Source organism: Pithys albifrons, chromosome 4, assembly GCF_047495875.1.
Source record: "Pithys albifrons albifrons isolate INPA30051 chromosome 4, PitAlb_v1, whole genome shotgun sequence".
NCBI lineage: Eukaryota > Metazoa > Chordata > Aves > Passeriformes > Thamnophilidae > Pithys > Pithys albifrons.
In genome coordinates, this window is record NC_092461.1 from 62,507,553 (window position 1) to 62,521,682 (window position 14,130).

The window sequence follows — 14,130 nt, forward strand, 5'->3', positions numbered from 1 at the left end:
GCAGAAGGCTTTGTTCTTTATATTTTCTGTTGTAGTCTTGTAGTAACATGCATGAAGTAGGGCAGATGTGTGAACTGCAAAACAAAAATGTGTTATTTGGCTGCAGATAAGGTGTTATTTCAGATTTAGTTTGTCTCTCAGGAAGTTTCATCCTTTGGGTTTAGAATAACCCCTTACTCTGCCTTTGTAACTGACTGTGCTTTGCATACAAATTCAGGGGTGATTACCTTTGCAGGATTTACAGAGCCACTACACTCTGCCTGACAATGTCCAAATTCTTGCTGATAGCCTTCTGAGGCGCATAAGCAAGTGCATAAACTGGTACCCAAGTGTGCAGTTGGGGTGAGCTGATGATGGGATGTGCACATGAGGTGAGCCTGATGCAGTGTTGTGCCACAGATAAAAAGGGGAATGTCCTTTTCCCCATGCTTCTGCCCAGCTCTTCCAGGTGTTGTTTTGCAATCTCAGACAATCCGTGGACCCCTCTGTGACCTCTTTGGCTTTCTTAGCCTGAGAGAAAACCAGCTAAGAGGAGATAGTATACTTAATCTGACATCTGAAATTCAAGGTTACAATTAATTTTAAAAAACCCAATTATTTAGCCTTCTGTCTTCATTGACTATATTCTATACTGACTTCTCTGTCCCACTGTTAACCCTGTAATGTGAGATCGGCACTCACACATACCTTTGGTGTGCTTTCTTGCTTGTCAGATACACCATGCTTGTAGAGTCTCGACAAACATTAATCACACTATTTAGTTACTTCTTGGGGTAGCATAGCTTTCATCTAGAATAATTTTCTAAACAAAATTGGCAGTAATTAAAAGAATTTCTGTCTCCACTTGTTAGTTCGACTTGAGTACTAATCCTCTGATATTATTTTTTTGTTTTCAGCAGCTGTTTACCAATGCTGTGTTCATGTTTTCGCAGGCAACCGTTTGGCAGCTCACCAGATGATCTCTTGTGTAATCATCCTTCATCAGAGTCACCAAGTGATGAGGGTGCTCTTCTGGATCAGCTTTACATGGCATTAAGGAATTTTGATGGTTTAGAAGAAATTGACAGGGCTCTGGGAATACCAGAACTAGTGAGCCAGGTATACTGGGCATGGCATTTTGCATGTGTTAGTTGCTTTTAAAAGATATGTTGTTCATGTGGAGTTGAAAAATGGAATTATAAAACACTTCTTGCAAGCTAGGATGGAATTACATCTTGTGGTGGAAATCCATATAATGTTTCAGTGTCACCTGAAAAGCTTCCTTCAGCCCTAGTTTTAGTCTTCCTCTTCCTTGCTACAGTCACCTAGATCTCCTTCTTCTGACCTGTTTTATGCAACTGAACTGACCAAAACAAAACAAAAATGAGGGTCAGAATAACACTTGTAGGGGAGAAAGGTAAGATCACTGCCAGCAACAGAGTGTAGGAAAGAGGAAAATAGGACTACGAAGACCTATAAGCAGAGGAGCAGTATCCAGACTTTTGTATGATAGGGGTAATCTTTTGGATTAGCAAACCCGTAATGTTTATTTTCACACGTAGTTTTCCCCTTAGATGATTAATGGATGTTAAGGGCTGAGTTTCATCTGAAGTAGCTGATTTCATTCCAAGCACTTAAACTGTATTTTTTTTAATTATGACTATGCTTCCCAAACTTTGAAACATGAAATTGTTCTATGCTTTTTCATCCATTTTTCCCCACAGTTAGTTTTTTTGACTTCCACTTAGTTCTTGTCCACTTAAGTCTTCTATGGTGCAAAAAAATTTGTAAATGTAAAAATATTTGGGGGAAAAGTTAGTTCCTGATGTTTCTAGCAGAAGAACTATATTTTCAAAATCAGCTATATATGTGTATATGGTGATTTAATATTCTCAGAGGAGCCTAGAATGCCCATTTCATTTCCAAGTGCTCAGCAGCAGCCTGAGCATAACTTCCGAACTACCTCTGCATTTTAGATACGAAATAGGACCAGTGAAATTCTGCTTTAAACATGAGAAAGTTATCTCCAAGCCTGTTTGGTGCAACACAGAACTCTCTGAGGTATTAAGCTGGAGATACAATTTATTGGTGAACTTCAATTTTGAGGTGTGAAACTTTCATGCAGTATTACATAGGTTTTGGAATACCACCACCAAAAAAATATGAACAATGGTTTATTTCAAACTGAATGGTAAATATGTTTCTATTTAATATCTCAGTGGAAACAGTTGAAGAATTTTGCAGATAAGAAAACTGCCTCATTTTAAAACATGTGTTTTTAAATAGCCTTAAACATTTTATAGCAGCTTAAAGACTTTCATGAGGGCACTGAAATTTAGATTAACTTCATTTTCAAGGTCAGTGTGGAATAAACTATAAAATTATTCTGGCTAGAGCAAATATTAAGAGCATTTCTGGAATGGAGTTTAGAATTGTGTTAGCTTATTTATGCTAATGGATAATCAGTTAGTGCAAAAGTGCCCTGAAAGAATTAGGCACTCTGTTCACATTAGCTTCTGTAATAGTTTCAGGCATCTTTATTTGAAGTCATTATTTTGTTCAAGGATACTGATAAAAATCTACTTATTAATTTGTAATGTCTTTGAATTTCTCAGATTCAATGGTAAAAATAGGCTGGCATCACTTCATTTACAGATTTTGATCTAGCATTTGTCATTTCAGGGTTTTTATTCATTAGAAGATTGATAAAATGGTTGTATTAGGAACATGAGAAAGACTGTGGGCCTTTGTTTTAAAAAAAAAAGAAAAGAGAGAGAAGGAATTTGTCTCCATAAATATGTTTTGATACTCAAAAATACAATTCTGTTTAAGTTTTATATTGAGGCAAAGAAAATAATGTAATTTTCTGTTTAAAAACATTCACATCCTAGAAGGTTGCTTTTGTAGGCTGTCTGTATTAGTCTCATATAATCCTCTGAAAAGCCGCGTCCCACCAACTGTTTCTATTATTCATGTATTTCTGCAGAGCCAAGCTGTCGACCCAGAGACCTTCCCCAGCCAGGAGTCCAACATCCTCATGGAGCAGAAGGCTCCCGTGTTCTCCCAGCAGTATGCGGCGCAGGCTCAGATGGCGCAGGGCAGCTACGCGCCCATGCAGGACCCGAGCTTCCACACCATGGGGCAGCGCCCGGGATACACCGCCCTGCGCATGCAGCCCCGGCCCGGCCTCCGGCCCGCCGGCATCGTGCAGAACCAGCCAAACCAGCTGCGGCTCCAGCTGCAGCACAGGCTCCAGGCACAGCAGGTACAGCCCCTTCTCATTCCCGGGGCCACGCTGCTGCAAGTGCCTGTCCTAGGCGACACATACAGTCAGCTTGCTCCAAACACACCAGATCTTGCTTAATTCCACTTTTGAACACTAGCCACAACGGGTTCTGACATGACAGTACCTTACATATTATTGGGTTTGATATTTTTTGGCATCTTTACATTGTTCTTTATATAATACCATGCAAGAACATGACTCATAAGTAAGCTAGGTCTCACTAAGTCTTTGAGCAAGGTTACATTGGTGCCTTTTGTTACTTAAGTCTTTTTCTGTTTGTTGTATTTTGACTCTTCACCAATTTAACTGCTTTTATTGCTGCCTGTTACCTATTTATATCCTTTTTTTTCCACTTGGCTTTGGTCTGCTTTTAAGGATTGTTTTAAGTTGTTTACTGTTTCATTTTTAAATATGTAAGTTCATAGGACTTTAAATGAGGTATCAGTGCTTTTTCTGTTGAAGGAGGATAGATCATCTCTGCCTTCAAAGATCAGACTAAGTCTAATTTGGGATAAACCTCAACAGTCCAGTCCCAAACTGAAAAGGGACAGGAACTGTGAAGGGAGCTAGTTTGGTATAAACAGCTTAGTGCCTGTATTATTATTTCTATGGTGTATTATCTCCTTAAGAAACAGCATACTGTGCATGGTAATAGGACTTGAGGAGGAAAATTAGTTCCTAGTTGAATATGTAGAACTAGGTCTACAGACCAACCGGGGAAGCAGATGTGTATAACTCTGTATGTAACACTTCTCCTTTTCGCTTTCCTTCTAAAAACTTTGGGGGTTTGGTGTTGGGGTGGTTTTTGTTTTTTATTTTAGAATCGGCAGCCACTGATAAATCAGATCAGCAGTGTCTCCAATATGAATTTGTCTTTGAGACCTGGAGTGCCAACACAGGTGAGAGAAATAATACCTCTTCTTTTTAAAAAAAGTTTCTTTCTTTCTTCCCCCAATACAATATAGTAGGAACGATACCCAGTAAATACAGTTTCAATACAAATAATGCAGTCTGCATGATAGGAAGTATTTTACTGTTTTATTTCTGAGTCTTTCCCATATTTACATAGGGTGGATGTTTGTTTACTAAGGATACAACTGCATTTTTAACCAAGTTTCTAATTTCCTAAAGATGTGGGGGTTTTAAGGAACTGTTCTATTTGCAGTTACAAATCACTGCAACCTTAAACACTGATATTATTTCATTTAGTGACTCTTGCACTCTTAGAAGTATTAATAAAATTATTTTCTCCTGCTTTATATTATTTTTGTTGTGCGATGGTGGCAGGAGGAAAAGCTAGAATCTTCCAGACTGCTGTAGTGGAGATGCCTCCATTGGACAGGTTGCCTTAGGAGGGGTTGTTGATGGGTGGCGGTGGTTTTCCCTGCAGGGCCCTATCAACGCGCAGATGCTGGCACAGAGGCAGCGGGAGATCCTGAGCCAGCACCTGCGGCAGCGGCAGATGCAGCAGCAGCAGCAGCAGGTGCAGCAGCGGACGCTGATGATGCGAGGACAAGGCTTGAGTATGACCCCCAGCATGGTGGCCACTGGTGGCATACCAGCAACCATGAGTAACCCACGGATCCCACAGGCAAATGCACAGCAGTTTCCGTTTCCTCCAAACTACGGTACTGGTCCCATCCCATCTCAGTGCATTTTGACCAACCTTACTCCTCATGCTCTCCCCAGTGCTGGGTCCAGGTGCCCCTCCCACAGGTTCCTTGCCTGGCTCCCTGGACACAGTGTGAAGCATGGAGGTTTGGACCCCTTGAGAGTACTTAAATGCAATGTAGTGCCTTCCCACTTTCCTATCTCTAGTACCACTTATTCTCCAAGGATCACTCTTTTTCTTGAGAAAAAGCAGAATTGAGACGTGTGTGTTTGTTTATATCAAGATATGTACAGATAAAAGTGGGTATGCATACACAGACTCATATATGTGTAAGTATTTGCTTGATGGATGCTGAATTTTGACTGAAAAAAACCAGTATATGTGATAAAAGTACAAATTAAAAAAAATATGTGAATAGGTACTGATGAACACCATAAAGTAACCAGAAACAAAGCTGTATGTAATTTTTTTAATTTGGCTCAAGAGGTATTGCTTAAATACCAGACATATTTTTCCAAAAAATGAAAAAAAGTATTTTTATGTACATAATAATGTAAAATTAACAACTAATTATTGAATTTAAATAATACAAATTAGTTTTAGATAAGGCATTCCACTCCCTGTCCTTAAACCTGTGTGTAATATGATAATTAATTCCATTTTCTGTGTGTTTTACAAAGCTGTGTATCACTTGGTTCTGGGGGTGCATGGGGCAGTTACCTCCATATGGTTATTGTTATACAGCTTCTTTATTTATATATATTTTATAAGTTATAATTATATTAAATAATATGTTATGTGAAAGTTCTGCTGCTATAACAAATTATGCCCATCCAATTCTAAATTTGGCCTGTTATCTGTTATGCCAGTTTCTAACAGTAATAATATTTCATAATAGTACTTTCATTCCCTGTGTTTATAATTGCTTTATGAAAGTGAAAACGCATTCTTATTCCCATTTTCTGATATGGCAAATATACAGAGAAGCTAAGTCACATCAGTAAATACAAGAATAGATTTTATAACACCTGGTTCTTACCCCAGGATTAGGAGCGGCTTGTTTATGTTGAGTATGCTGTTTATGATGAACTTAAACAAGACTAAAGTAATTTGTTTTAAAACAAAATTTCTACACACAATTGGCATTTTACAGCCTTGCTTAGGTTTTCCTTGCATCTAGATGATTTTTTGATTTTACAGAATCATCTAGATGCTTGCACAAAATGGCATTGCCTGTTTTTGCAGAGACACAGAAACAGAGATACTGAAGTTTAAGGAGCTTCAGAAAAATTTGAAAATTACAGCCTAACCGGTGGTGCCATGCAGTCAACAGGTTATCCTAACTTTCACCAAAATAGATTCATAGACAAAACCAATATGTTTTATTTGTTGTTCTGAATGCAGCTGGGGGACAGGAGTGGGGAGTCACTTACCAATGTTTTTGTTTTGATCTCTAGAGGGAGAGACGCTTGTGAGACTGGGACAGGCAGGTAGCCAACGTGCCTACACAAAATGATTTTTTTAAGGTTATACATATCTTATTAGTTGTTGATGTCTTGCTTTAAATCTAAGTCCCACATTAAGACACAAGGTTATAGGTTCCAGGTGATATAAATAGGACTGCGTAAAGACAGAGCAGCAGGCATGAGCTCTTGGCTTGTTTTAACTCTGAATGTACAGTGGGTAACTTTCTTGGTTTTTTTTTTTTTCAGGTATTAGTCAGCAGCCTGATCCAGGCTTCACAGGGGCCACCACTCCTCAGAGTCCACTGATGTCACCAAGACTGGCGCACACTCAAAGCCCCATGATTCAGCAGTCTCAGGCTAATCCTGCCTATCAGTCCTCTACGGAGATGAATGGGTGGGCACAAGGGAATATGAGTGGTAACAGGTAAATTCAGAACAAAACCAAAATGAACACAGAGTAATGGGTTTATGTATGGTCTACACTTATTTATGGGCTTGTTTTATGTTTGTTGTTAACTATCTATCCTAAAAGAGATTTCTTTTCAATTTGATTTGACGAATTGGTTTAAATTCTGTCTTCATACAAGGCAAAGTGAGTGCATAGCTGAAAGACCTGCAACCACACAATGCATTGCTTTGTCTGTGGTAACTGAACAAACAGTGTCCTTAAGAAGCACTTCTGCTGCACAGTGTACTCCAGCCCCTAACGTTTGTGTGGATGCATTTCTTCTTGCATACAATTTTCATGTCCTGCTCCCACACTGCTTTCCACGTGGCTGGATCAGCTGAGCCAGAACCTCTGCATTCCCTGCTGCTCTGGAATTGGGGTGACTGGATTATCACCTCCCACTTTAAATGCTGGAGTGTAACTGAGTTCAGCCCATTAGTGTTTGCACATACTGGGGGTCAGCATATAATTTAATTCCCTGACAGCATTGTAGCATGCCTCATGCATGCAGTCACCTTTTCAGTTGAGGCCCCTCCCCCAGCTGGTATAGCTCTAATAATGTGTCCAAATCAAATGGCCTGGATGCTGAACACTATCAGTAGGCAGCAATGAACTTCCCGATGGCAGTAATCTTTGCTTTTCATTGGAAAATGAAAGGACCTATCAGGTACAGCCTGTATCACTTATCACTGAGGTGCACACAGCTGTCTCTAGCACAGTGCTTTTGTTATCCTAAAGTTATCAGGCTGTTCTTACTGTCCTAGCCCAGTGACAAATCTTTTTCCACTGGTTGACAAAGATTTAATAAACCCAAAACACCAGTATTGTTGAGGCTCATCCAAGTAAAGTTCCCCTTAAAGCAGCTGATTTATCTTTTGTCCTCATCGTTATCCGTGCCCCATCCTCACTGTCTTCCTGAATCATCCACAGGTGGCATATCTGCCACTGTCATGGCTTCTGCCAAAAATGGCACAAGGGCAGCTCGATAAGAGTAATGGTTGTCTTTGCTAAACTGCAGCTCTACAGCAGAGACATGTCAAATTTGTTTACACAAGCCACTGAGTATTCACAATAATCTTTAGTGTACTGTTTCAGCCATCCAGATAACAACTTAAAAATGGGGTTAGGTGGCCTGAAAAGACATGGAATTGGAAGGAAGAGAATGGTGGGATTTTCTGAGTTTGGTCCCGTGCCCAGAATGCTTTTGCACTCCACCAAGTCTCACAGTGCACAGCGGTAGCCTAATGGAGTACCCTAGTGCAAGGTTGAGTGTTAACCCCAAAAGATTCCCTCAGCTGTGGGAGGAGTGCTTCATGGGGAAGTAAAAGTCAGCCATTGATACAGAGGTGGTTACTGTGTGCCATCTGACATACAGCAGCCCTTCAGTTTTCAGCCTAATGCAGATCCTCTAAACAGACACACTGTCAGTAATAATTCCTTCATTGACTGTTGGATTATGCTTGAAGAGTACAAAAGACTGGTATGTAAACAGTGAAGTACATTTTAGGAAGTGTAAAGAATCTCTTGTATGGCTTCCAGCATAATGGGAAGGAAGATACTATCCAGAAAGCACTTGACTGAATAAAATGTGGGATGAGCTCTTTCACAGTTATTCCTCTTTAAGTTGTTCAGAAAGGCCTTGAAGGAACATAGAAGATAATTGTCTTAGACTTGGTTGTTTCCTTACAGTGCCACATTTTCAAAATCTGATGCTATGATTTAGTAAATAAATTTCTGCACAAATGCATGTCTATATTTGTGAGCCCACTTGCCATAATTATATGTGCAAATCTGGTATTCATATATGCAAATAGATTATTTTGCAAAAAAGAAAATTTATTAGACTAGCTCCAATTTCAGCTCAATAGTCCTGACCTGTATTAACACTGAAGGGACAAAAAGCTGTTTTCCTTTCCCTTCAAAAATTACTTTAAAATACAGACAAAGCACATTTAGACAGCTGATTGGCTGTTACTGCACATGCATAACAGATTTGCCATAGTTTCACATGCAAAGGCATGCATTTTTGTGCACAGACATGGAACCATAAATTTTGAAAATCTACTCTGTACACATTAATGCAGCTGAAAACTAGTTTTCCCTTAGAAGTTGGACTAAATGACACCATATACAAATTCTAGCTTAAGATATATTTTAAAAAGCAGTTTTTTAGTGGCTTCAGCATTCTAAGTCTGACACATTGCTTTTTCCATTCCTTGCTATAGCATGTTTTCACAACAGTCCCCACCACATTTTGGGCAGCAAGCAAGCACCAGCATGTACAACAATAACATGAACATCAGTGTATCCATGGCAACCAACACAAGTGGTATGAACAACATGAACCAGATGACAGGGCAGATCAGCATGACCTCAGCGACCTCTGTGCCTACATCAGGGTTGTCCTCCATGGGTCCTGAGCAGGTGAGAATTTAAGGATGGGAGATGACAGCTAGAGGATTTATTTTGACTTTCAGTAGTTTTTCACGTCCACTGCATTGGGCTGTAACTGCTGTAAGCCATTATGTTTCTTTTACTAGTTTACTTGAGAAATGATGATGTTAAAAGGGCATTGATTTTAGCTCTGCACTCAAATAACCAAGGTGAGCAATGAGGTAGAGAGCACTTGTTGCATCTAAATTTCCCATTTTGACCTAGCACCACAGTAGCTAGCACATGTAGTTGCTCCTGGACTTCCATGGAAAGTGTGTGCTGATATAGCTCCTGTTGTCAGTAGGTAAGTTTCTGTAGCACAGTTGCTAATTTTCCCACCAATGGAGGCTGGGACTGAATGGCAGGCAGTTGTTTCCTAGAGAGAAGAGTGAAAGATGGTGGCGTGGGCAGTGTGGAAGATGCTTCAACTGCCACAGTGTTTGTAGCACCAGACAATAAATAGGTGATCAACTTCAAGAATTATCCATCTGGCAGCTTCACAAATACAAAATCCACATTTTTTGTAATGTGGTGCATATAAAATAGGTTGCTGAATCAATAGGTAAGTAATCTGTTCTTTTCTTTCAAGAGGATATTTGCAGAATCATTCTTATTTGAGACTGCAACTTGGGGTATCTGAAATAAGAAAAATTAACATTTCTGTTTGTTGACCTGCAATTAAACTTGCACAGTACATTAATAAGTATTTGACAAACAAACTCTCTTAATTAACAGCTTTGTATGTTTGTTTCAAAGCTGAACTCTTAGCTCGTTCAAAACACAGACTTGAAATTACAGACTTTTCTTAGAAATACTGTCAGGAAAGTACCTCTTGTGTCTTCAGGAAGCATCTCCTGCTATGTCAGACAGTATCTTAAACCTTTTTTTCTGATACTATAACATTCCAGTTTAAAGTTGATTATATTAATGGTTCTTAATGTATGTCCTTTTTCCAGCCTAAATTTGATAAGAAAGTATTTACTTTACCAGTATTGTACTTTGCCTTAAATAGCTCTTTTCTTCTCTTGTGTTTTTTCTGCATAAAGATTCTATCAACATGATTTTTTGTTGTTAGTCTGAGATTGTTGGATTATTTTGTTTGGGTTTGTTGGGATTTTTTCTTGTAAGCCAAACAACCCACAGTTTTTCAATCTCTTAGGCTTTAAATTCCCTTTCCTTTTCTGCACCTGTTCTGGTTTGAATCAGTATTCCCTAAGCACCAGAGCCATGTGCATAACACTAGTTCTCCCCCATTTCTCTTGGAATACTCTGACAATTATAGCTGCAGATCACATTTGTCTTTTATACCTGCTACATACTGGTGACCCAAAGTCATTTTGATACTCCCAAATCTGTCACCTTCTCTGATATTCCCAGTTGCTAAGCCCAGCTATAGCAGACGTGTTTTATTATTATTAGTTTCCAAGTGCATACAGTTGTACACATTTAATGTAGTAAGACAATGGTAAAAAGGAAAGAGAGGGGATTTAAAGATCATGACCCATTCTGATTTCTCAGGATACCCACACTACCATAATTTTCCCCAGGAACCAGAACTGAGAAACCACGTTGTAGAAAGAGATCTGGGTTTATTTCAAAGATTTCCATCCAGGCTACTATTTCCATGGACACAGCTGTCACACTGCTTTTCCTTCCTGTTAGACTACAAGATCTTGTTTCAAGATAGCATTTATTTATCTTCTAGTAAGCTGAATAGGCTGACGTTGTTTATCCATCTGAACATTTGTTTTTCAGCCCACCAGTCCCTTTTGTGCATCTACTTTAAACTCCATTGTTGTAACCTCCTTCTAGAAGTATGAACAGAGTAACCAGAGACAGATTTAAGATTGACTGCACCAAAGCTGTGTAGAGTCAAGTTCTGCTTGTAATGCAGTCCATGGATTGCCTTGGTTCTGTTGGTGACAATGTCACACTGCAGCCCTTATGTTCTTTGTTCACAAATACATTGCCTCCCTTTTATCTCCATGAAATTGCATTTCTTAGATGTAGTCTGTTTGAGCAAAGTCCCATGGCTCATACTGTCACAGTAACCTGTTTTCGTCCTGATTTACCACCCCAGCACTGTGTCATGTATAAGCAAATGTTTTGTGCTTCATCTGTTTCAAAGGTGGCCAACTGACAGCTGAAGGACCATTTCTGGGCCACAGGACAGTACTTTTTAGTCCTCAGGAATGTTTGTTGTGCTGCTTTACATTTTCTTTCCTGAGATATGAATAGCTGAAAATGTTTGTTTGAATACTTAAATTGATACTCTTTTTTCCTGTTTTCAGGGCATAGTTGTTTATTATTTGACGTCCTTGTTTAGCAATTTACCTAGACTGTGCTCAACTTTTTCTTGTAACTGGTAGTTTTCAAAATGACTGCGTTTTCTGAAACTCTGCTGACTGTTGCCATTTCATTCATTCTTTGGGGTTTTCTTATATTGTCACCTACACTTCTCTTTACTTAGTCAATGCTGGGGGTTTTGTTCCATAATACATTATTTGAACTTCACATGCTTGTCTGTTCCTAACCACAATGAGTAGCAGTGATTACACTGCAAATGTATTCTGGCTTTTGAAAAAAACTCAGCACTGTTACTGGATGGTTGTGGAAGATGTATTGCCTAATAGTAAAAAGCTGTGCTTGGACTTGCTTACCTGGTCAGAAGCAGGTACATTACCTTTGGTACCAAACAGGTTCCGTTGTCTCTGTCTCCTCTCTCATTATGGCACTATGCTGTATCATACAGATACATCCAGAGCGCAGAAATACTAAGTTTGCTATTTATCTACTCACACTTCTGTATCTCCACCTTTCTTGTTTGCTACCTAGGCTCCTAGCATCACCAAATAAAAACATGTCCAAACTGAACTTGTTATTTATGATACTTAGAGGCTTCTTTATGTATTTGAGGAACCAGACCTTGTCTCATTATCATCTCTCTGATAATTACATTAAAGCTCGTCAGTCTGTTGTTACTAGCTTTTCTTCTAGGAGGCTGCATCCAGGAATGCTGAAATGCTAGCTGGCAGGTCTGCGCTTCCTTTATCCAAAACAGCTTCCCCAGGCATCAAGAAAGTAAACCTTCTTGGTGTTCCAGCATTCACATATCTTACTTTGTCCTTATCCTCGTTATCTTGTTTGCACAATGCACCTATTGCCGTGGGTTTTGTCTGTTACTTACTTTGCATCATGGATCCATGTTATTTGCTGAGCTATCAAAGAAGAAGTTTGAAACCTATGTAAGAGAAGAGGCTTTTCACTATATGAAATAAACTCCTATTATATAGATGTCCACTCAAAGGAGTTGTTTGTTAATCTGCACAGGCCAAACTCTTCAGGCCAAAATTATCATAGCGTCTAAGAAGAGTTATCTTGATTTTGCTCAGCGTACTGGATGAAAGGAGCTCTGGAATGGTAGGAAACTTGTCTTGTTAGACACCTTGTATATAAATCTGCTTTATTAGCAGGAAGCTGTATTAATACACTTGATTGCTGAAGAATTGTAGAACATCCTCCGTCTTTTTTTAGTCAGATTTTGTATCTGATGACACCACATGACCTGTCTTCAGAAAATTATAAAAACCCTTTCATTTCTTTGTCCTTCCCCATACTTTTCTAATTTTTTATTGCAGTCAGAAAAGTTAATGTGTGAATGTGGGATGTTCTGTTTTAAGCTCTTCTGAAGTAAATGTATTCATATAACTAAACAGAGATATTTTTTGGAATCTGATACAATGTCAGTCAGAATTCTCGCATCATTACTGGCAAAGAGATTCAGTTACAGGAACTTCACTGATGCCTTTGCTACTTTCACAGTAGACAGCTTGGAACCACCTTCCTTTCCTGTACCTATCCTAAGTGCCATGAAGGCAAATCATGCAGCCATCTTTTTGTTCCAAAACTGCTGTTGATTCAGTGTACAGTTTATTTATTTATGCTTTTTATTTTTACCTCCCTTTGTCTCCTGAAAAATCAGAATAGGCATTGTGCTTGTGCACTCTGACGAATGTTGATCGATAGCAGGAGATACTATTCAAACATGGATTCTGTTCCTTAGTCAAATGCATGTAGAGAAAGCCACAAAAATTGTCTGCTTTCTTTCTGAATGTATGAATGAAAAAAATGTGGCCCTCTTCCCTCTGATTCAAATTTTCAAATTTGGGTTTAAAAATTGGCCCACTTCTATTAAGAGGGAGAAAGCATCACAAGGAGGCTTTCAGCACTTTCAAACAATCAAATCCTTCAGAGTTTCAAATTCCTATGGCAAAAGTATTTTCAGCTTTTAACTTTTCCCATTGAACTGTAGTCTTTTCTCTGTCAGCATTTGAAGGTCCTGCTTGAGATGTTTTCATGTGGTTGCATTTAGCTTTGCAACATTTTTCAAAATAAATAAATAGCAAGAGAAAAAAGTCAGGAATACCTGAAATGAGAAGACTTCTCCCTTGACAAGAGAAGATAGAGATGGGGCTTCATCAATGTTTGATAAGTATCTGTAGAGAGGGTGTCGAGAGTATGGAGCCAGACTCATCTTGGCAGTGCCATGCAATAGGACAAGAGGCAATGGGCAGAAACTGATGCACTTCAAGTTCCACCTGAATATGAGGAAGTACTTTGCTGTGCATGTGACTGTGCACTGGAACAAGTTTTCTTTCCCCACCCAGAGAGGTTATGGAGTCTCCCTCACTGGAGATGTTCAAGATCCATGTGGACAAAATTCTGGGCAATATGCCCTAGGGTGACCCTGTTTGAGCAGAAAGGGGGTCCTTCCAACCTTACCCATTCTGTGATTCCCCCCATGCTGCACCAGGTTGCTGTAGGTGAAGTGAGGTAGGACACAGGCAGCATCTCCTCTCCTTGGCAAGACAAGTCTTCTAAAAAGCAGGTGACACTTTCCAGCAAA

The 14,130-nt window shown here is 39.3% G+C and overlaps 1 protein-coding gene across 8 annotated transcripts in view; it reads left to right on the plus strand.

Moving 5' to 3' along the window:
• Positions 1-14,130, plus strand: part of NCOA2 (nuclear receptor coactivator 2) — a 187,722-nt gene that overhangs the window by 165,659 nt on the left and 7,933 nt on the right. For all 8 annotated transcript variants that reach the window (XM_071554372.1, XM_071554368.1, XM_071554367.1 and 5 more), the window contains 6 exons: positions 933-1,098; positions 2,966-3,244; positions 4,087-4,164; positions 4,656-4,893; positions 6,590-6,767; positions 9,017-9,215. In XM_071554372.1, coding sequence (XP_071410473.1) covers positions 933-1,098; positions 2,966-3,244; positions 4,087-4,164; positions 4,656-4,893; positions 6,590-6,767; positions 9,017-9,215 — 1,138 coding nt within the window. The remainder of the gene's footprint in view (positions 1-932; positions 1,099-2,965; positions 3,245-4,086; positions 4,165-4,655; positions 4,894-6,589; positions 6,768-9,016; positions 9,216-14,130) is intronic.